This window comes from Loxodonta africana, chromosome 24, assembly GCF_030014295.1.
Source record: "Loxodonta africana isolate mLoxAfr1 chromosome 24, mLoxAfr1.hap2, whole genome shotgun sequence".
Classification (NCBI taxonomy): Eukaryota; Metazoa; Chordata; class Mammalia; order Proboscidea; family Elephantidae; genus Loxodonta; species Loxodonta africana.
Genome location: NC_087365.1, coordinates 36,106,244 through 36,129,963, shown reverse-complemented (window position 1 = coordinate 36,129,963; position 23,720 = coordinate 36,106,244). Strand labels below are relative to the sequence as shown.

The window sequence follows — 23,720 nt, the reverse complement described above, 5'->3', positions numbered from 1 at the left end:
GCTAACAGTTAAGCATGATGTCCTTCTCCGGGGACTGATCCTTCCTGATAGATAACATCCAAAGTATATGAGACGTAGTCTTGCTATCCTTGCTTCTAAGGAGCATTCTTAGTTGTACTTCTTCCAAGACAGATTTCTTTGTTCTTTTGGTAGTCCATGGTATATTCAGCGTTCTTCCCCAACATTGCAATTCAAAGGCTTCAATTCTTCTCTGGTCTTCCTTATTCATTGTCCAGCTTTCGCATGCATATGAGGTATTGAAAATAGGATAGCTTGGGTTAGATGCACCTTAGTCTTTGCTTTTTAACACTTCAGAGGTCTATTGCAGCAGATTTGCCCAGTACAATGCATCCTTTGATTTCCTGACTGCTGTTTCCAAATGAAATCCTTGACAACGTCAGTTTTTTCTGCATTTATCATGATGTTGCTTATTGGTCCAGTTGTGAGGGAGCAGAGTTGCAATCCCAGTGGGCCTAGAAGGCAGAGCTGAAGACCAGGGCCGAGGGGCCTCTACCCAGAACCCAGAGAGCATGGTTAATACACAGAGCCTCAGGCCAGGGCCGTTGCCTAGATGGTCTCACAGAAGATAGGATTATTTTCAAGGCTTGAGAGCTAATGTAAATTCTTTTGCTGGGTTTGGGACTTGTCTGGTGCCTACTATCCCATCTTTCCCCCTAATTTCTCCCATTTGTAATAGAAATGTCTACCTTGTGCCTGAACCCCCATTGTACTTTGGAAACATAACTTGTAATCTAGATTTCACAGGTTCACGGACAAAGAAGGATTAATTCAGAAGATGAGATTTTGGATTTGAAATTTATTTAAGACTTTTGCATTGATGTGAAGGGGTGAATGTGTTTCGCATGTGGCTAAGACATGAATTTTGGGGGGCTGTTATATATTGAATTGTGTCCCCCCAAAATGTGTATAAACTTGGCTAGGCCATGATTCCCAGTATTGTATGGGAATTCCCAGTAAGTGCCAAATAGTAAAAGCCTAGATTGCCTTGAAGAGACTGTTGGTGGAATTATGGACATCAAAGGCAATACTGGCTCCGAAGGAAGTGAAGAGATCTGCAACGCTGGAGACAGTGCAGATGGTGGGAAGCAGGAGCAGATAAATGGTGACAGCAAAACTGGCATCAGATGGTACAGGAGCGGATCCATGGAGTGAGAGAGCTGAGTGCTTTTGGGCAGGAGGTTTGTTTGCAGAGTAGGGTACCTCTAGGCACTTATCGCCAGAGCTAGGTTTGCTGAACCACAGAACAAGAGAGCTGAGCACCTTCAGGCGGAGAGGCCAAGGAAACAGGAAGCAGAAACTGAAGAGACAAAGAGCATGGGAAGCAGAGCTGCCTCAGTCTCAAAGGCTGGGGCCACGACCTCTGAGGTTTCAAAGAGTCAGATCTTCAACTCAGCTCTGGAGTGTGGGGCTGTCATTCATGTGTGTCAGGGTGATGGGGCCAGATCTGCTGCCCACAGCTGAGGGGACAGGGCTGCCACATCCAAGGGGCAGAAGAACGGGACCTGTCAGGGCTGAGGAGGTGGGGTCACCACTCAGATGGACTAGGAGAATTGGGCCGCCCAAATCCAAAAGAGTCAAGTTGCCATCCCAGTGGGCCTAGAAGGCTGAGCTGAAGCCCAGGGCTGAGGGGCCTCTACCCAGAATCCAAAGAGTGTGGAACACCCAGAGTCTGGAGGGCAGGGCTACTGCCTAAATGGTCTCAGAGAACAGACAATTATTTTCAAGGCTTGAGAGCTAATGTAGTGTGTTCTCCTGGGTTTTTGACTTGTTTGGTGCCTGTTATTCTTTTTTTTCCCTCTAATTTCTCCCATTTGGAAATGTCTACCTTGTGCCTGTTCTGCCATTGTACTTTGGAAGCAGGTAATTTGTACTGTAGATTTCACAGATTAAGAGGAATTTTGCCCCAGGATGGAATTTGGACTTGGAGTTGATTTAAGTTTTGGGATGATACAATGGGCTGAAAGTGTTTTACATTTGGCAAAGGCATGAATTTGGGGGGGCAAAAGGGTAAAATGTTATGGATTAGATTGTGTTCCCCAAAAGTGTGTATCAACTTGGCTAGGCCATGATTCCCAGTATTGTGTGGTTCTCCACCATTTTGTGATCTGATGCGATTATCCTATGTGTTGTAAATTCTAACCTCTATGATGTTAATGAGGCAGGATTAGAGGTAGTTATGCTAATGAGGCAGGACTCAATCTACAGGATTAGGTTGTATCTTGAGTCAATCTCTTTTGAGCTATAAAATAGAGAATTGAGCAGAGAGGAGAGGGACCTCCTACCACCAAGAAAGAAGAGCTGGAGCAGAGGGCATCTTTGGACCCAGGGTCCCTGCACTGAGAAGCTCCTAGACCAGGGGAAGACTGATGACAAGGACCTTCGTCCAGAGCTGATAGAGAAAGCCTTCCCCTGGAGCTGTTGCCTTGAATTTGGACTCCTAGTCTCCTAGACTGTGAGAGAATAAATTTCTGTTTGTTAAAGTCATCCACTTGTGGTATTTTTGTTATAGCAGCACACTAGATAACTAAGACAGGGCCAAAGGGTAGAATGTTATGGTTTGAATTTTGTCCCCTAAAAATATGTGTTGTAAATCCTAACCTCTATGTCTGTGGTTATAATCCCATTTGGGAATGTGTTGTCTTTGTCATATTAATGAGGCAGGGTTAGTGTAGGGTGTGTCTTGAGTCAACCTTTTTCGGGATATATAAGAGATTAAACAGAAATGGGGGAAGAGAGATACCAAGCCACATGAAGATAGCCCAGGAGCAAAAGCTCAAAGAGACAGGGACCATCCTCCAGAGCCAAGAGAGTGAGAAAGCCTTCCCTTAGAGCTGGCACCCTGAATTTGGACTTCTAGCCTCCTAAACTGAGAGAAAATAAATTTTGGTTTGTTAAAGCCACCCATTAATGGTATTTCTGTTATAGCAATACTAGATAAGTTGAAGAGGTTAGAAGACAACTTAATCTCATTTATGTAGAATTACATAATTGCATAAATAAATGTTTTCAATGTTTTAATCAAAAATGTTAACAGTGGTTATAGGAAGAATTTAAGTAACTTAATATTTTATACTTTATATCGAATAATTATTTTTTATGATAAAAAATACAAAACAAGCCATTTTCATTTAAACATTTTTTCCTTTTCAGAGAACTGGTTATCTCTAGGAAGATTTTGGTTTATAAACAGTCCAGAGTTTTGAATTCTGAGGTCAGGGAGGACTAGAGTTAACTACATGGAAGGAAAAAGGAAAAAAAATATATTTTTAAGATTTTCAGAACAACAGAGTACTGCGTGCTTTTCACCGAGCTTTTTAGAAAGAAATCAACACTTCAGGCAATCTTCAGGCTGTGGCTTTGACCTGAGAATTCTGAGAACAATAGACCTAAATTTCCTTCCCTACCCCCACACCCATACTGTTTTAAAAGGAAGCTGCTGACATGACAAAACTCCACAGGTAATAGGGTTTCACTCTACCTTTTTTTTTTCCCCTTTAGCTGTTTTTTTTTTTTTTTAATTGTGGTAAAAATGTATACAACAAAGCATTTGTGAATTCGACATTTTTTAAATGCACAATTTAGTGACATTGACCATGTTCATCATGTTGTACAGCCATTAGCACTGTCCATTTCCAAATTATTCCATCACTGTTAACAGAAACCTAGTGCCCCCTCACTGTTTGTTTTTGTTTTTTTGTAGCGGGACTTTTTGCAAATAACTTACGCAAATAATTTTTTAAATTTTTACCTAATTTATCAAAAATTGTCTCTTTTGACCAGACTTAAAGGTCTGACTGAGACTAGAAGGAGCCCGGAGGTCATGGTCCCCAGACCTTCTGTTAGCCCAAGACAGGAACCATTCCCAAAGTCAACTCTTCAGACTGGGATTGGACTGGACTATGGGATAGAAAATGATACTGGTGAAGAGTGAGCTTCTTGGATCAAGTAGACACATGAGACTATGTGGTACCTGTCTGGAGGGGAGATGAGAGGGCAGAGGGGTCAGGAGCTGGCTGAATGGACATGGAAATAGAGGAGGAAATACAGAAGGAGTGTGCTGTCTCATTAGGGGAGAGCAACTAGGAGTATATAGCAAAGTGTTTATAAATTTTTGTATGAGAGACTGACTTGATTTGTAAACTTTCACTTAAAGCACAATAAAAAAATTTTTGTCTCTTTTGGTGTAGTTATCTAGTTAAAATTATGCTTCATAAATACCATTGCAAAAAAGGAGTACTTGGAACAGCCCATTGCCTGTAAAAAAAATGTTGGTCTGATCAGGTAAATTCTAGTGGATCAAAGTGGAAGAACTTGAAAAGGACATGTTGTAAATATTGAATTCATTCATCTTTTTTTCTGTCTTTCACAGAAAATAAAATCACGGGTTCACTACTGCCGTTTCTTGATGAGTCTCTTCTTGAAAATCTTGGAGTTAGGTAAGAATGATAAAATTCACATTATAGCCGAACACACTTAGGATCATTTTATTCACCTTTGAGGGACGAAGCCCAAGATCCCTGATATTAATTGTCCTCATTTTAAATCTATGAAGTGTTTTAAAATAGAATCCCCCTGCCTTCTGGTTAACACAGTATTTTGTTACTGTTTTTGCTGCCTGGAAATCCTATGTTTAAAATTACCTTTGATTTGTATTTTAAAGAATTTTGCCAACAAGGCTTCATGAAATTTCTAATGACCAACTTTTTACTCTCAATTTCAAAATAATTGAATTATATACACATTGGAAAATTTACAAGAACGGATAACCAAAAAAAATCTCATTGCCTTCGGGTCAATTCAAGACTCATACAGACCGTATAAGACAGAATTGCCCTCTAGGATTTCCAAGGAGTGCCTGGTGGATTTGAACCGATGGCCTTTTGGTTAGCAGCTGACCTCTTAACCACTACGCCACCAGGGTTTCCAACAAGAATGGATAGGGAAAAAGAAATGTTGGCAAGAAATATCAAGGCTATGACCCTATATTGAACATCTTTAGATTTTCTTCAGCCTGGCTAAAGACTGGAAGTGTTTTAAAGACACTCTACAAACGACTTTGCCACATTGTTGTTGATGATCTGGGACAAGTTATTTAACCTTCCCATTTCTGTACCTCTGAAATGGAGAATAATAATGAGGCAGTGTATGTAAAGTGCTTAGAGCATGGTAAACCCTTAATAAATTATACACATAGGAAGATTTCCCTATGGAAGGCTGGGAATTGTAGATTAGAGTGGGAGCCACTTTAAAGATCTCAGTTGAGGATCCATTGGTTAAATTATTCCTTAAAATGGAGTTTTTGTTTTCATTAGGGAATTAGCAACAGTGATGAAATATGGGCCTTTTCTTTTGGTAATTTCACTTGGCTAAATGTGTTCACAGTAACCAAGGAATCAAAACAAAGGATTACATGCATGGAATTATTTCATGCACTGTTGCTTAGGAATTGATAGTGGAAGTAGATTGTTAAAAAAGATCACCCTAGGACATTTAACTGACTTTTAATAAACATCCTTTGGATCTGAATCTTCAGGGACCTGATCTTGGCTCTTTCACAACCACGTTCCCCCTCTCCCTAGTACTATAGCTTTCCAGCCCCCTCAACTCCCCTCAGACCTCACCTTTAATACTTATTTCTTGTGCGTAAGTAGTTGCTTACTGTTTGAACGAAATGGGATTTATCTTACTAGAGTCTTTCTTTTAAAGATAACCATATTCTTCTTTGTGGACCAAATACTATTGAATTAATTCAACAAATATTTATGGAGGGCCCACCATGTGCTAGGAATTCTTCCAGGAATTTGGGACACATACGTGAATAAAATAGACAAAATTCCACAAGAAACCCTATATGGCACACCTCTTCTGCCCACCTTCTACCTCTTAGGTGGATTTGACACAGCTTGTTAGAGCTGTGCCATCCTATATGGTAGCCACTAGCTACATGTGGGTATTTAAATTAATTAAAATTAAATTGAAAATTCAGTTCCTCAGTTACAGTCTAGCTATCTTTCAAGTGTTCAATAGCTACTTGTGGCAACAGTGTTGCACAGATATAGAACATTTCCATCACTGCAGAACATTCTATGAGATAGTCTTGGGGAAACAGAGTAGGGTCAGCCCCCCTTACTCATAGTGGTACCAGTGCAGCCAACTTGCTAACGTATCCTGGTGCTCTTTTCCCCACCTTCCCTGTTTCACCCCTCCTATTCTCCCACTCCATTCCCAGCGTTCATTTCCCAAAATGTATTATCTGTATGAAAGCTCTTGTGGGCTCTGCTTTCTAGAGGAAACCAGCTTAGACAAGCACTTCTTATATTTACTCAATTTTATGATCAACTGTTGATTTATAGGAAACCCTGGTGGCATAGTGGTTAAGTGCTACAGCTGCTAACCAAGAGGTTGGCAGTTCAAATCTGCCAGGCGCTCCTTGGAAGCTCCATGGGGCAGTTCTACTCAGTCCTATAGGGTCTCTATGGTTCAGAATTGACTCGACAGCAGTGGGTTTGCTTTGGTTTGATTTGTTGATTTATAAAGGCTTTTCTGGGAAAGGAGAAGCATTAGATCTTAGAAATGTTGAAATACAGGAAATCATATTACTGTAGCAAAATACTACTTTTCCTAATATTCCAACCTATGCCTATTTTAAGTCTTTATTTAAAGCCATAGCCTTTGCAAAAAAAAAAAAAACCAGGTGTTTGGTGGGTCTTAAAGGTAGAAACTTAGTCTTTATTGTAACCCCAGTGCTGAACACACTATCTGGAAAATAGAAAGCATTTATTAAATAGTTGTTAAATGACTTTTACTCTTCTTCATAAAGCTTTATAGTCATGTCAAATATTGTAAGGTGGTCTTACTATTAGGCTAAATTAAAAGATGGTTATGGTTAATTGAGGAATCGCTAAGAGTTCTGTGCTAAATAAGTGCATATGATTCGTACATTCTCGTTTAATCTGTGTCCAGCCCTGTAAGGTAGATAATCCTATCCCTCTGTTATAGATGAGAACATCAATGAACCAGGGCACACCAATTCCATGTGCAGATCTGAGCTGCTTCTGATTCCAAAGTCCTCTTTTATTATTACCATGCCCTAATTCAGAGTGCAGTGTTGAGCTTTCACTTTCATGTGCCATGCAAATTCAGGTCAGGAAGGTAGATGTTGACTTCAGTTTGGTTAAAAAAAGTTTGATGTGTAAATTGAACATTCAGCAGAGATGGAAGTGTGAAACTGGGGCTGGGAAAGAGTGGGTTAGAGAACATAGACCTGGGCTTCACCTACAGGTAGGAGATGTCAAAGTCCTGAGTTTACCAAGTGAGAAGAAGGTCAAGGACAGAACCCTGGGGGAGGCCTACATTGATTCAACAGAGGCATCTCACGTCATAGTTGCTGAAGAGGAAAATCTTCCAGGATGAATATGTTCAAATTACTAATTGTTCCTTCCACCTGACTTCCCTTCTATTAGTACAGATAATCTAGGGTTGATTATATGCGATTATATACTTCAGGGATTATTAAGTAAATAATGACAGATTTGCTTATCCTGTTTTAATTGTAGTTCCTCGAAAGAGAGAGAGAAGCTGCTTCATCATATTCAAAGACTGAGTCAAACTCAAGTTGATACAGTGAAGGTATATATGTTTTTTTTACATAAAGTAATATAACCCAATCATGTAAAATTCATTTTAAAAAGAATGAAATCTACTTCTGGGTTATAGGATTGTGGGTAATTGGGGATCTTTATACTTTTCTAAACATTTCCTAAAATGAGCACAGAGTATATAAATCAGAAAAAAACTAAAATATTTTAAGCATACAGAAAAGTACAAATAGACCACCGCTCAGCTTGTTAAAATCTTAGTATTTTGCTTTATCTGCTTCAGACTATTATTTTTAGAACAAACTATTAAAAACAATTGAGGGCCTCGTTTATACCCCTATACTGTTTCCTATTTTCATTTTTCCCTCCCCAGAAGTAAGCATCATCCTGAATTTGGTGTTTATCATTTCAGTGAATATTTTTATACTTTTGTTGTTGTTATTAGGGGGCGTCGAGTCAGCTCTGACTCATAGCAAGTCTATGTACAACAGAACGAAACACGGCCAAGTCCTACGCCATCCTTACAATCATTGTTATGCTTGAGCCCCTTGTTGCAGCCAATCTTGTTGTCTCTCCATCTTGTTGAGGGTCGTCTTTTTCGTTGACCCTCTTCCTTATCAAGCATGACGTCCTTTTCCAGAGACTAGTCCCTCCTGATAACATATCCAAAGTACACCAGATGGAGTCTTACCATCCTTGCTTCTAAGGAGCATTCTGGCTGTACTTGTTCCAAAACAGATTTCTTCATTCTCCTGGCAGTCCATGGTATATACTATATTCTTCACCAGCACAATAATTCAAATGCATCTATTCTTCTTCAGTCTTCCCTATTCATTCTCTAGCTTTTGCATGCATATGTGATGATTGAAAATACCATGGCTTGGGTCAGGTGCACCTTAGTCCTCAAATTTACATATTTGTTTTCTGATACTTTGAAGAGGTCTTTTGTAGTGGGTTTGCCCAGTGCAATACATCGTTTGATTTCTTGACTGCTGCTTCTGTGGGCACTGATTATGGATCCGAGTAAAATGAAATCCTAGACAACTTCAGTTATTTTCTGCATGTGTCATGATATTTATTGGTCCTGTTGTGAGGATTTTTGTTTTCTTTTTGTTGGAGTTTAATATATACTGAAGGGTGTAGTCTTTGCTTTTCATCAGTAAGTGCCTCGAGTCCTGTGCTTTCAGGAAGCAACGTTGTGTCATCTGTATATCACAGGTTGTTAATGAGTCTTCCTGCAGTCCTGATTCTGTGTTCTTTTTCATATAGTGCAGCTTCTTGGATTATTTGCTCAGCATATTACATATTTATGTACATTACTATGTATATATGTGTATCCATAAACAATGTATAATTACATTTTACATCTTTTTTTAAACTTTGTATAAATGGTATTATACTATAAGTAATCTAACACTTTCTTCATTTAACATTGCTTTTGAGAATCATCCACATTGACACGCATAGCCCTAGTTGCCCCTCAGTTATAGAATAACTTTGAAAGTTGTACTAAATTTTCTTGTCAGTTTTGGTAAATTTTTTTGTCAAATACTAGTTCACGTAGTGAGTATATCCCTAAAATGTAATCTCTCAATAATTGTTTATCCCTCCCCTTCCTTTCAGACATCAAAAACCATCAAACTTCAGAGCCCCTGCCCCAAAAATTCTGATTCTGGAAATTTAGAGTGTCACTCCAGGAATGTGACTTTTTCAGAAGCTCTTCAGGATAAGTTTAATACTACACTCAAAAGACTGTTTCCTTGTTGGTTGGTAACAGGAAATGTTGTATCCCTGGGTCGTACAAATGGTTAACATGCTCAGTTGCTAACCAAATGGTTGAAGGTTCGAGTCCACCCAGAGGTACCTCAGAAGAAAAGCTTACTGATCTACTTCTGAAAAATTAGCCACTGAAAACCCACTGGAGCACAGTTCTACTCTGACACTCATGAGGTCAGTATGAGTTGAAATTGACTCGATGGCAACTGGTTTGGCAATAGGAAATACACCTTACTGATCACTCTTCTGACGTCTCTAGGTTAAGAAAACTTAGTTTCAGACCCGTTGCTGTCAAGTCTATTCCGACTCATCGCGACCCTATAGGACAGAATAAAACTGCTCTATAGGGCTCCCAAGGAGTGGCTGGTGGATTTAAACTGCTGACCTTTTGGTTAGCAGCCAATCTCTTCACTTCTGTGCCACCGGGGCTCCAGCTGGAAGAAGGTGTAGGATACCCCATTCTCCTTTTCCACCCTTTTGAATGAACAGAGCGTCATTAGGGTTGGTTTTTTTGTTTGTTTTTTAATTTAATGTACAATATTTGAGTTCTTTCACATCCCAACTAGAACACATCTTTCAGTTTCCTTTTGCAAGTTAGTATGTTTATTTTCCATTGTAAGTCATGTTTGAGAAATTCAGTGGATGTGTTTGGTGCAACTCTGTAATAATTTTCTTTTATAGACAAGTTAGTGATTCCTATAGCAAGTATTTTATTTGAAGAATAATCAAATTCCAGGCCTTTCTGGAAAAGTTTTCTAATATATAAAATACTTCATTCTTTTTAATGAAAATATAAATAGAATGGTCATGTATTAAAATTGATAGGTAAACATTTTATCAGTAGTTGGAAAAAAACTTCTGTGTTCTATTTTGTCCTTCCTCAATAGCAGCTGCATAGGGTATCTCAGGTAGGGGTTAGGTAAGGTGGGTTTTCTCCATTAGGTGAGACCATCTCGGGTAATCTCTGAGGTCACATTTTCATAATTACCAGTTTGCAACAAAGCTATTTTTGAAGTAATATTCAAGGGGCAGTCAGTAGTTTCATTTGTCGCCCCCCCTTTTTTTTTTATTAAAAACAAAATCATTAACCTCATTTATAAATTATAAATTACAGTTGTTGAAAATATATTTTCAAAAAATATATTTGAAAATGTATTTTCAAGGTATTGTCTTAGTTACCTAGTACTGGCATAACAGAAATACCACAAGTGGATGGCTTTAACAAAGAGAAATTATTTTCTCACAATCTAGTAGGTTACAAGTCCAAATTCAGGAAGTCGGCTCCAGGGGAACGCTTTCTCTTTCTGTCGGTTCTGGAGGAAGGTCCTTGTCTTCAATCTTCCCCTGGTCGAGGAACTTTTCAGGCGCAGGGACCCCAGTTCCAAAGGACGCGCTCTGCTCCTGGTACTGCATTCTTGGTGGTATGAGGTCCCTAACTCTCTGCTTGCTTCCCTTTCCTTTTCTCTCTTGAGAGATAAAAGGTGGTGCAGGCCAGACCCCAGGGAAACTCCCTTTACCTTGGATCGGGGAGGTGACCTGAGTGAGGGTGGCATTACAATCTCACCCTAATCCTCTCAACATAAAATTACAATCACAAAATAGACGACAGCCATACAATCCTGGGAATCATGGCCTAACCAAGTTGATACACGCATTTTTGGGAGGACATAATTCAATCCATGACAGGTATCATCTACTGTAATCAGTGAGTCACTGTTTAGTAGTGAAATCAATACTTTATATGATGTAGCTTTATCAGCAGTACACTTAAACGTAGAATTGACCTAGTTCTCTACTTAAATATAGCTCTTAATGATTCCCACCCTAATTTGGTATCCACTTTTTATTCTTTTTACACAGTTTTGCTGAGATGTAATTTATATCCTATACAATTCACTCATTTAAAATACACATGTTAACGTTCTTAGAAAATTCACAAGACTGTGCAGCCATCACCACAATCTAATTTTAGAACATTTTCGTCATTCCAAAAAGAACCACTTATCCATTAGTGGTCACTCCTCATTCCTTTACCCCTTCCCCCTCCAGTCCTAAGTAACAATACTTTCTTTCACTATAGATTTGCCTATTCTGGACATTTCCTACAAATGGAATCATAGTAGAAGGTCTTTTGTGACTGACTCTTTTCAGTTAGCATAATGTTTTTAAGGTTCATATATGCTGTAGCATGTATCAGTCTTTCATTTCTTTTTACGGCTGAATAATATTCCGTTATGTGGATATATCATACTTTGTTTATTCACTCATCTGTTGACAGACATTTGGGTTGTTTCCACTTTTTGGTTATTAAAAATCATGCTGCTGTGAACATTTGTGTCTGAGTTTTTGTGTGGACATAAATGTTTTCAGCTGTCTTATGTATATAACTAGGAGTGTAATTGCTGGATCATGTGGCAACTCAACGTTTAACTTTTTGAGGAACTGCCAGACTTTTCCAAAGCAGCAGCAACAATCCCATCAGCAGTATATAAGAATTCCAGTTTCTCCATGTCCTCACAAACACTTGTTATTGTTCATCTTTTTGATTATAGCCATCCTAGAGGATGTGAAATAGTATCTCATTGTGGTTGATTTATAGCTCCCTGATTACTAATGATGTTGAACATCCTTTCATGTGCTTCTTGGCTATTCGTGTATATGTCTTCTTTGAAGAAATGGCTGTTCAAATCTTTGCCCGTTTTTAAATCAATTGTCTGTTATTGAGTTATTCATGTATTCTGTATATAAGTCCCTTATCAGATACACCCACTCCTCACTTATGGACATTGTTAGGTCCCAAAGACCAGGCTGATATGCAAAATCGTGTTATACAAAAATGGATGATGACCACATCAGGTCACAAAATGGAGGATGACTGCATCATTACATAGCTGCCAGATTACATCATTGTATAACTGTCAAACCCCTGAATCATCACCCAGCCAAGTTGACACATAACCTTAAACAACACAGCCAGTGTTACTGTCACTTCATACCTCGACATTCGTTACTGCCAAATGTATGACATTAATGTGCAAAATAGTCAGATACTAGATTTTTCACTACTATTGCACAAGATAGTCGATAAGTGAGGAGTAGGTGTGTATGATATGCAAATATTTTCTCCCATCTGTGGTCGTCTTTTCACTTTCCTAGTGGTGCCCTTAGGGTTTCCAAGGCTGTAAATCTTTACAGAAGCAGACTGCCATGTCATTCTCCCATGGAGCAGCTGGTGGGTTTGAACTGCCGACCTTTCAGTTAGCAACCAAGTACTTTAACCACTGTGCCACGAGGGCTTCTGTATTACTCTTACTTGATCAACTAAGAAGCTTTGACTTTTTAGTATAGTTAGGAATGGCTGTACAAAAATCTTAGGTGGACTTGTGTATTGTTATTTATATTAATTTAAACATAATTTTCTAGGTTATTAATGATCCTATCCATGGCCACATTGAGCTCCATCCTCTTCTCATCCGAATCATTGACACACCTCAATTTCAGCGGCTTCGATACATTAAACAGTTGGGAGGGAGTTACTATGTTTTTCCAGGAGCTTCCCACAACCGATTTGAGCATAGTGTGGGGTAAGACGGGCATGGGGGTGGGGACATAATAACAGTACCTCCTCTGTCTCGTGAAATAGTCATCTCATTTTATCATTTAAAGAATAACTTTACAAAATGGCTGTCATATTCTTATTGATGAGAAAATTGAGGCTTTTGACATACCTTGCTATATTTTATCTATTTTATGTATTCTTACAAGCCATCTCAGATCCTTCCTGGAAAGATAATAAAAGTGCCTGTTGAAGATCAGTAGTATGAAAGATTTGTGTATGAGTTCAAAACAAAAAATTGTTTAAAAGCTGATAGTGTTGGTTATTGATACAACCAATCCTATAAATTTGATTTGTAAAATTTTTCCTATAGTCCCTCTTTTGTCTTGTACAGAATTCCCCCTTTGAACCCAGAACATTTCCTTACCTATCAGGAAATATATGTCAGAAAAGCATTCACAAGGTTAGAGAACGTAACAGCTCTTTTACATACAACTAATTTGAGACTTTGGTCTGCTTTTCCTTTATAAAATGTAAACCAGGAGAACATGGGCAAGAAAGAACTAGAGAGCTTTTCAGATTTTCATGAAGTACTTACAGTGCATTACTTTGTTCTTTGTTGTTTGTTCTGAAACATTTTTTTCAAAGCGTTCGGTTCATTCAGGAAACTTCTTTGCTTTTGGTTTAGTTCAATTGTGCTGACCTCTCCTATATTGTGTGTTCTCTTTCTGATTTGAAACATTTTTAATTACCCAGAACACAGGTATCTATACTTAAATGTTCATTTATTCATCAATAAATATTTGTTGAACACTAACCAGGCCTATTAAATCACAAACAAGATAGAAATTGTTGCTACTTTTGTGGAGCCCCAGAATGATATTGGAATTTTGTGTGTGTCCCTGCCCGGTTCTGAAATAGACTGTGTATTCTGTAAAGTTGCCCTAGAGATACATTAGAATGTTTGAGAAAACATATTAAAGCTTTTGAAGGCCAGAAGTGTCACTCATTTTTCAAACGCAGAGTGATTTTGTTGTGTTTTTTCTTTTTGCTGTGCAGGGTAGGGTACCTAGCAGGATGTCTAGTTCGCGCACTGCGTGACAAACAGCCAGAGCTGCAGATAAGTGACCGAGATGTGCTCTGTGTAGAGATTGCTGGGCTTTGTCATGATCTTGGTGAGTTGTACAAAGAGCCAAAGTTGTTACGTAAAACTAACATAAATTACCTCTCTTTGAAATAGAAAAAACAAGCTAACCAAGAGAAACGTGGAAGTTCTGTTTTAGTTCTTTAACATCAATATAAATGCGCCATTGTTTCTTCCTTGATTGATTCATAAACCCAAAAACCAAACCCATTGCTGTTGAGTCGATTCCGACTCATAATGATCCTATAGGACAGAGCAGAACTTCCCCGTAGGGTTTCCAAGGCTGCAGATCTTTATAGAAACAGACTGCCACATCTTTCTCTTGTGTCATAAACCCAAAGCGTTTCTATTTTATTTTCTTGAAGTCCATCAGTAAACTTCCCATGTTAATCATCTTTGCTACAGGTTATATGAAAAGACTTTGTAATAGTGAAGTTTTCTGACCACTATGTTTAGGATGATGTGAATTTGATTTTTCTTTTATCCTTCTTGTTAAAGGATAAAATTTTTCCTTTAATTACTTTGTTGAATCAAATTCATTCTTTTTATACCTGGAATACCTAATCTGATTTAGAAGATTAACAGATTTGGGCCACTTGAATCCAAATACAAGAATATCATCCCTTTCCTTTGACAAAGAGAAAAGGAACCGTCCCTGACAGCTTTAATCACAGGAGTTTTTATCCTTATCCTGGTAGTTCATTTCCACCTATTAGCGGAGCCTAAGAGTCAGTGTTGGGGTCAGTGTCTCTGTCTCAATAACCAGATTCTTAAAGGGGTTAGGTATGGTATTCAGTTTGTAAATCACACTGGACAGCTCATTTCCCCAGGAGACCTCAGTAGAACCAGCACCACCCTCTAGATAATAAATGTAACAGATTCTTGGCATGTTGAGAGGGAATTATCTAGAAACCTTCACTAGCACCCAGGGGTCTAAGCACTACAGCAATGAGCCTTTATGCACAGACTGAAACTACAAAGAGGGCCCTGTCTGTCTCTGCCCAGTAATTCAATTCCATGGAAGTTCTGAGAGTTCCAAGTTGTGCCCCAACAAAGTTTCAAATTATTAAGTGTTGTACAATTTTAAAATCATTTGTGAATAAATAAGATAAACCAGTGATCTCTACAAGCACTTTCTGTTGCCCATATCGTCAATAAAAAAATTGAGTTACACCCTCAATACGTGTATATTTATTATAAAACATATTAGGTGTATTGTAAATTTGTATAACCCATAGCCCATTGCCATTGAGTCAATTCTGACTCATAGTGACCCTACAGGACAGAGGAGAACTGCCCCATAGGGTTTCCAAGGAGCACTTGGTAGATTCCAGCTGCTAACCTGTTGGTTAGCAGCTGAGCTCTTAATCACTGTGCCACCAGGGCTCCAAATAAACTTGCATAAAAATAGATGTTTTTAAAGGCTGAGAGTAATAAAATGAAGTTCTAATATTTTCTTTCTGCACCCCAGTGGTGGGTTGCTCTAAAACTTCTGCTCCAATCCATAGATAACTCAATTCGAAGATTCCAAAAGTTAACATTCCTTTAACATTGACGCTCATTTTATTTACACAAAACTGTCTTTTCATCACATGTATGTAAGCTCTGAGGCCCCTCGATGGGGAGCTTTCTTTTCTATATGGCTCTGCTTCCTGTTCTCTTGTTTCAGAAAACAGGAAGAAAACATTGTTCCCCTTTGTGGTGTATCTATAGGTTATTAATTTCTGTGGATATTCAAGAGAGAAAAATGAATCCTGCTTTTACCAATTTACAAAACATTTTTCTTTCCTCTAAGGCTGCTTTTGTTTTTAAGGTCATGGACCATTTTCTCACATGTTTGATGGAAGATTTATTCCACTTGCCCGCCCTGAGATAAAATGGAAGGTATGTATATTCAGATATTCAATATGCAACAAAAAGGATATTTGGGCACATTATTAAATTATCTGTGTGGTTCCACTGTTGTGTTATAGTATATTTCTTATTATAGTTTTCAGGGTGTGAGTGTTGTGCATATAGATATAAATATATTGTTTTATTTTGTTTTTCCCATTTGATCCTCACAGTAATCTGTAAGGAAGGACTCATTATCTCCCTTACTATAAGTAAGGAAACTTGAAGCTCCTGGATGTGTATTGATGCACCCAAAATGACAAAACTGTTAAATGGTAGATCCAGCACTAAAAAAAACAGGTTTCTTGGCTGCCAATTTAATGCTCTTTCTACACTACTCTAAAATAAAATCGTGAAAGGTCAACTCTAGTTTGAACTCATTTGGTATGATCACACAGTGGCTAATACCAACCAAGTTTCGTCATATAAAATTAACCATTTTACAATTAGGCATTTGCACGTGAGTGACCCATATTTTTGGATTTTTAAAAAAATCAATTTTGAAATAAAATTAGGTTGGCTCCCCCACCCCTAGTTTTTATCATACTGTATTTGTGGAACCTGGAGTAGAAAAGGGTATTAATGTATATCTCAAGTTTATTGCATGTCAACCACTATTTTCTCCATCTCCCTTTATTTGTTTAAGGTATCATTCATGTACGATAAATTACGTCTTAAGTGTATATAGTTCAGTGAATTTTACCAAATGTATGCATCCGTGTAAGCACTCCCCAAGTCAGAATAGAGAACATTTTTATTTTCCTGAAAGATTTACTTGTGCCCCTTCCCAGTTAATTTTATTCTCCCCCCCCAACCCCACCGTCCCTTTCTGATTTTTATAAGCACTGATTTGTTTCATCTGTTCTTAGGCTTGATATAAATAGAATCATATAGCATGTTTTCATCTGTCATGTCATTGCCGTTTTTGGAAGAGTATAGGCAAGTTATTTTGTAGACTATCCCTCAGTTTGAGTTTGATGTTTTGTCATGGAGTCAGGCTATGCATTTTTTTGCAGGAGTGCCACAGAAGCAATATTGTGTCCTTCTTAGTCCATAATGCCAGGAAGCACATAAAATCTGTTTGAATTAATGTTACTGCTGGTCATTTGGTTAAGTCAGTGTCTGCCAAATTCATCCCCTATAAAATTACTGTTATTCCTCTTTGTAATCAATTTGTGTCTTTGACTTAGTATTTAAAAAATAGTTATAGAACCACTAAGGTTTTGATTTTCATCTGGAGTCACTTTTGGTTTAAGACCTGGGATAGGACAGATGCCTCCAGGGGGTCATTTGATCTTTACAATGATTGTGAACTAGTAAGGAGAGACAGGTAGGCAAACTGAGGCTGATTTGAAATTCCAACCCAGATCTTGACTTCAGAGCCTTTGATACACTTTTACATTTGTTTTTACTGGCAAGTTTGCAATTACCCCTTTTCACCACTGGATGGAAATGCTAACAGAGCTTATAAATCCGTATATTCTAATACCGCAGAACTGAATTTCGTGGAGCAGTGGCTCTGAGCTTGGCTGCTAACCAAAAGGTCAGCAGTTTGAATCCACCAGCCACTCCTTGGAAACCCGATGGGGCAGTTCTACTCTGTCCTATGGGGCCACTATGAGTCGGACTCGACAGCAGCGGGTTTGGTTTTTGGGGTGTTTTTATTCATTAAAATGGAGTTCTACCTGTATGACCTGGTAATACTCTTCCAGGCACTATAAATGATTGTATCTCATCAAATGCATTAAATATATTTATGAAGTAATGAACATGATTTGTAAAAGATTTGTAGACTAGTAAAATATTGACGAATTTGACAGGTTTTTAAAAAATACCTGAAAGACTGTAGTTGGAAACCAGATCATTAACGTGCAGTAGAACCTTATCTCTGAATTAGCTGGGCTGAAGTAATTCTGATAATATGGATCCCTAATGGCTTTTTTTTAATGGGCCAGAGTCTATAACAGACATATCATGCTGACTTTTACCAGCACGAACAGGGCTCAGTCAAGATGTTTGAGCATCTAGTTGATTCTAACGGACTCAGAGAAGTCATGAAACAGTATAATCTCATCCCTGAAGAAGATATTTGTTTTATCAAGGAACAAATTACAGGACCACTTGAATCCCCAACAAAGTCTTTGGTAAGTTTGTGTACAACTTAATTTGAACTGACTAATGCTTTTTACCCAATCTTTCCCTGACTCCTTCAGTGTTGCACATTTGCCTATTTTACAGGGAATAAATGATAAAATATAAGTTTCACGTTTCTATTATTTAATGTAAAAAATGAAAGACAGACTATTTTTGTCTTCTTACCTGAGTTCTTTAAAAATTACCATCCCAAATTATTTAATGAACATGGATTCTGTGTTTTATATAGAAACCTAAAATAACTTTGTTTAGAAATGTAAAAGCATATATCTTATTTATCTATTAAAATTAGCATATTCAAAATATTTAGGTCCATGAAGACCTAGAAAAAAAGTTGAACTACTTCAGAAGAAAATCTGTTTTGTTTCTTCTTCGATCTTTTGTCTTTTATTTTTTTTAGTTAAAAACAGAAATTAGAAAATAATTTCCCCCTGAGATTCTTAGGGGTTTTTTTCCCTCAAATATATACAACTCTACTTTTGTCGTGTAAGATAAGAGATGGAATTTGCAGCAAATAATCGTATTTCAAAAAAATGGGCCTCCAGAGATACTTGGAACAATGCATATCATTTATTCTAGGCGTATAGCTACTTCAAGATAGTACTATTTTCGATGCGTGAATTCAAGCATTATAATTTAAAGAACCTCCTTAATACTTCGTAGTTAGATCTTTATTAAAAAAAAAACAACTGTTAAACCAAGAAAACATAGAAGTTTAGCGATTGTGGGAAGCGTAATAGAGTTAGAATCATTTCAGTGGCACAAGGAGGTTTAGTATTAGTAGGATATCATATACCTTGATCTTTCTTTCTCATTTCTACTAATTTGGAGCCCTGGTGGTTGCAGTGGTTAAGAGCTGTGGCTGCCAACCAAAAGGTTGGCAGTTCGAATCCACCAACCGCTCCTTGGAAGCCCTGTGGGGCAGCTCTACTCTGTCCTGTAGGGTCGCTATAAATCAGAAGCAATTCGATGGCAACGGGTTTTTTCAGGTTTCTACTAATTTAGGAATCAAGTGGATAAAAGAAAGAGTAGAACCTTCTAACTTATCTCATGTTCCCAGTCAAGTATCTGTTTATATTTTTCCCACTATGTAATTGCTGTGCGTTGCTTATGAATAAATTTGGTTCCTACCCTAAAAATTTTAGTGGGTTTCCTTGTCTTCCAGTGGACATATAAAGGGCGTCCTAAAGAGAAAAGCTTCCTCTATGAGATAGTGGCTAATAAAAGAAATGGCATTGATGTGGACAAATGGGATTATTTTGCCAGGTATGCACTGTGTTGAAAAGTGTGCTGAAATCTTTGTGTAAATTTAATTTTAGTATTTAAGGTACAGTTTCCTTGTCAAAAATTAATGTCTCTATCTTTGGAATATTTTTAGGGACTGCCATCATCTCGGAATCCAAAATAATTTTGATTACAGGCGCTTTATTAAGTTTGCCCGTGTCTGTGAAGTAGATAACAAGAAGCATATTTGTACTAGAGATAAGGTAAGCTATGTCAGAGAAAACAACAAGGAAGGTGTAGTTCCTGGTCTAAAATCTAGAAAAAAACACTCAACATTTTGGAAAAATCTACCTGATAAATAGTCAATCTCTATATCTCTTTTTTTTTTTTTTTAATAATTTTTATTGTGCTTCAAGTGAAAGTTTACAAATCAAGTCAGCCTCTCACACAAAAACCCATATGCACCTTGCTACACACTCCCAACTTCTCTCCCCCTAATGAGACAGCCTGCTCCCTCCCTCCACTCTTTCTTTTCGTGTCCATTTCGCCAGCTTCTAACCCCCTCTACCCTCTCATCTCCCCTCCAGGCAGGAGATGCCAACATAGTCTCCAGTATCCACCTGATCCGAGAAGCTCACTCCTCACCAGCATCCCTCTCCAACCCATTGTCCAGTCCAATCCATGTCTAAAGAGTTGGCTTTGGAAATGGTTCCTGTCCTGGGCCAACAGAAGGTCTGGGGGCCATGACCACCAGGGTCCTTCCAGTCTTAGTCAGACCATTAAGTCTGGTCTTATGAGAATTTGGGGTCTGCATCCCACTGGTCTCCTGCTCCTTCAGGGGTTCTCTGTTGTTTTCTCTGTCAGGGCAGTCATCAGTTGTAGCTGGGCACCATCTAGTTCTTCTGGTCTTGGGATGATGTAGTTGCTGGTTTATGTGGCCCTTTCTATCTCTTGGGCTCCTAATCACCTTGTATCCTTGGTGTTCTTTATTCTCCTTTGCTCCAGGTGGGTTGAGACCAATTGATGCATCTTAGATGGCTGCTTGCTAGCATTTAAGACCCGAGACGCCACTCGTCAAAGTGGGATGCAGGATGTTTTCCTAATAGATTTTATTATGCTAGTTGACTTAGATGTCCCCTGGAACCATGGTCCCCAGACCCCCACCCCTGCTATGCTGGCCTTCGAAGCATTCGGTTTATTCAGGAAACTTCTTTGCTTTTGGTTTAGTCCAATTGTGCTGACCTCCCCTGTATTGTGTGCTGTCTTTCCCTTCACCTAAAATACTTCTTATCTACTATCTAATTAGTGAGTACCTCTCTCCCACCTTGCCTCCCTCCCCCCTCTCATAACCACAAAAGAATGTTTTCTTCTCAGTTTAAACTATTTCTCAATTTCTTATAATAGTGGTCTTATACAATATTTGTCCTTTTGCAACTGACTAATTTCACTCAGCATAATGCCTTCCAGGTTCCTCCACGTTATGAAATGTTTCACAGATTCCTCACTGTTCTTTATCGATGCGTAGTATTCCATTGTGTGAATATACCATAATTTATTGATTCATTCATCCATTGATGGGCACCTTGGTTGCTTCCATCTTTTTGGTGTCGTAAACAGTGCTGCAGTAAACATGGGTGTGCGTATATCTGTTTGTGTAAAGGCTCTTATTTCTCTAGGATATATTCCAAGGAGTGGGATTGCTGGATCCTATGGTAGTTCTATTTCTAACTTTTTAAGGAAGCACCAAATCGATTTCCAAGGTGGTTGTACCATTTGACATTCCCACCAGCAGTGTAGAAGTGTTCCAATCTCTCCACAGCCTCTCCAACATTTATTATTTTGTGTTTTTTGGATTAATGCCAGCCTTGTTGGAGTGAATCTCTATCTCTTTACTTCATGCTTAGCATTTGTAAGTATCTTATGGCTCTTTTCATTTCTCTTGCATTGTTAAATAATAAAAATAAAATTGTAATCAACATTTATTGAGTGTTATGCTAGGCACTCTTCTAAGTATTTTACATGGATTAACTCAATTCTCATAACCCTCCAAGGTAAATACTATTACTGTCCCATTTAACAGATGAGTAAATTGAGGCATAGAGAAGGCATACAATTAATAAGTAGCAGAACTAGAATTACAGCCCAGATAGTTTGGATTCAGAGCCTCATCCTTAATCACTACTTTCGTGTGTCAGAACAGTTAAAATCCTGAAATCTTTAGGTCCCCGCTAGATGACGGAAGTGTGACTGAAGAGTAATGTACTATTGTACTATAAAAAGCCTGTTGAGAATAAAGAATGTTATTTTTAGGTGCCATTGAGTCAGTTCTGAGTCACAGCAATCCCATGCACAACAGAACGGAACACTGCCTGGTCCCGCACCATCTCCACACTCGTTACATTTGAGCCCATTGTTGCAGCCACTGTGTCAACCCATCTCATTTAGGGTCTTCCTCTTTTTTGCTAACATTTTACCTCACCAAGCATGATGTCCTTCTCCAGGCACTGGTTGCTCCTGATAAAATGTCCAAAGTACATGAGACGAAGTCTCACCGTCCTCTCTTCGAAGGAGCATTCTGGCTGTACTTCTTTAAAAACAGATTCGTTCGTCCTTCTGGCAGTCCATGGTGTATTCAGTATTCTTTGCCAGTACCATAATTCAAAGCGTCAACTCTTCTTCCATCTTCCTTATTCATTGCCCAGCTTTCGCATGCGTATGAGGATTGAGAATAACCATGGCTTGGGTGAGGCGCACCTGGGTCCTCAAAGTGACACGTTTGCTCTTCAACACCTTACAGAGGTCTTTTGCAGCAGATTTGCCCAATGCAGTACATTGTTTGAGTTCTTGACGGCTGCTTCCATGGGTGTCATTTGTGAATCCAAGTAAAATGGAATCCTTGACAACTTCGGTATTTTTTCCGTTTATCATGGTGTTGCTTATTAGTCCAGTTGTGAGGATTTTTGTTTTCTTTATGTCGAGGTGTAATCATACTGAAGGCTGTAGTCTTTGATCTTCATCAGTAAGTGCTTCAAGTCCTCTTTGCTTTCAGCAGGCAAGGTTGTGGCATCTGTATATCGTAAATAGTTAATGAGCCTTCCGCTAATCCTGATGCCATGGTCTTCTTCATATAGTCCAGCTTCTCGGATTATTTGCTCAGCATACAAACTGAATAAATATATTGAAAGGATACAATCCTGATGCACACTTTTCCTCACTTTAAACTATGCAGTATCCCCTTGTTCTGTTTGAACGACTGCCTCTTGATCTATGGAAAGGTTCCTCATGAGCACAATTAAGTGTTCTGGAATTCCCATTCTTTGCAGTGTTATCCATAATTTGTTATGATTCACACAGTCGAATGCCTTTGCATAGTCAATAAAACACAAGTAAACATCTTTCTGGTATTCTCTGCTTTCAGCCAACATCCAGCTAACATCAGCAATAATATCCCTAGCTCCACATCCTCTTCTGAATCTGGCTTGACTTTCTGGCAGTTCCCTGTCAATGTACTACTGTAACCAGTTTTTAATGATCTCTTATAAAATTTTGCTTGCATGTGATATTAATGATATTATTTGATAATTTCCACAGTCTGTTGGATCACCTTTCTTTGGAATGGGCATAAATATAGATTAATTCTAGTCATTTGGCCAGGTAGCTATCTTCCAATTTCTTGACATATATGAGTGAGCACCTCCAGTGTTGCATCTATTTGTTGAAACATCTCAGTTGGTATTCTGTCAATTCCTGGAGCCTTGTTTTTCGTCAATACCTTCAGTGCAGCTTGGAATTCTTTCTTTAGTACCATCGGTTCTTAATCATATGCTACTACCTGAAATGGTTAAATGTCGACCAATTCTTTTTGGTACAGCAACTCTGTGTATTCCTGCCATCTTGTTTTGATGTTTCCTGAGACATTCAATATTTTGCCCTTAGAATCCTTCAATATTGTAACTTGAGGCTTGGATTTTTTCTTCAGTTTTTTCAGCTTGAGAAATGCTGAATGTGTTCTTCCCTTTTGGTTTTCTAACTCTATGTCTTTGCATATTTCATTATAATATGTTACTTTCCCTTCTTGAACCGCCTTTTGAAATCTTCTGTTCAGTTCTTTTACGTCATCATTTCTTTTTTTTTTTAATTTTTATTGTGCTTTAAGTGAAAGTTTACAAATCAAGTCAGTCTCTCCCACAAAATCTTACATACACCTTGCTACATACTCCCAATTGCTCTCCCACTAATGAGACAGCCAGCTCCTTCCCTCCATGCTCTCTTTTTGTGTCCATTTCACCAGCTTCTAACCCCCTCTACCCTCATATCTACCCTCCAGGCAGGAGACGCCAGCATAGTCTCAAGC

The 23,720-nt window shown here is 38.4% G+C and overlaps 1 protein-coding gene across 8 annotated transcripts in view; it reads left to right on the top strand.

The window, feature by feature from the left end:
• SAMHD1 (SAM and HD domain containing deoxynucleoside triphosphate triphosphohydrolase 1) overlaps positions 1 to 23,720 on the top strand; it is a 47,373-nt gene that overhangs the window by 2,400 nt on the left and 21,253 nt on the right. For all 8 annotated transcript variants that reach the window (XR_010319266.1, XR_010319265.1, XM_064276062.1 and 5 more), the window contains exons 2-9: positions 4,391 to 4,457; positions 7,578 to 7,650; positions 12,819 to 12,979; positions 14,011 to 14,126; positions 15,909 to 15,979; positions 17,980 to 18,132; positions 19,308 to 19,408; positions 19,521 to 19,629. Coding sequence is in view for 6 of the 8 variants with exons in the window: in XM_064276062.1 (XP_064132132.1) it covers positions 4,391 to 4,457; positions 7,578 to 7,650; positions 12,819 to 12,979; positions 14,011 to 14,126; positions 15,909 to 15,979; positions 17,980 to 18,132; positions 19,308 to 19,408; positions 19,521 to 19,629 (851 nt within the window). In the remaining 2 variants the exon portion in view is untranslated. The remainder of the gene's footprint in view (positions 1 to 4,390; positions 4,458 to 7,577; positions 7,651 to 12,818; positions 12,980 to 14,010; positions 14,127 to 15,908; positions 15,980 to 17,979; positions 18,133 to 19,307; positions 19,409 to 19,520; positions 19,630 to 23,720) is intronic.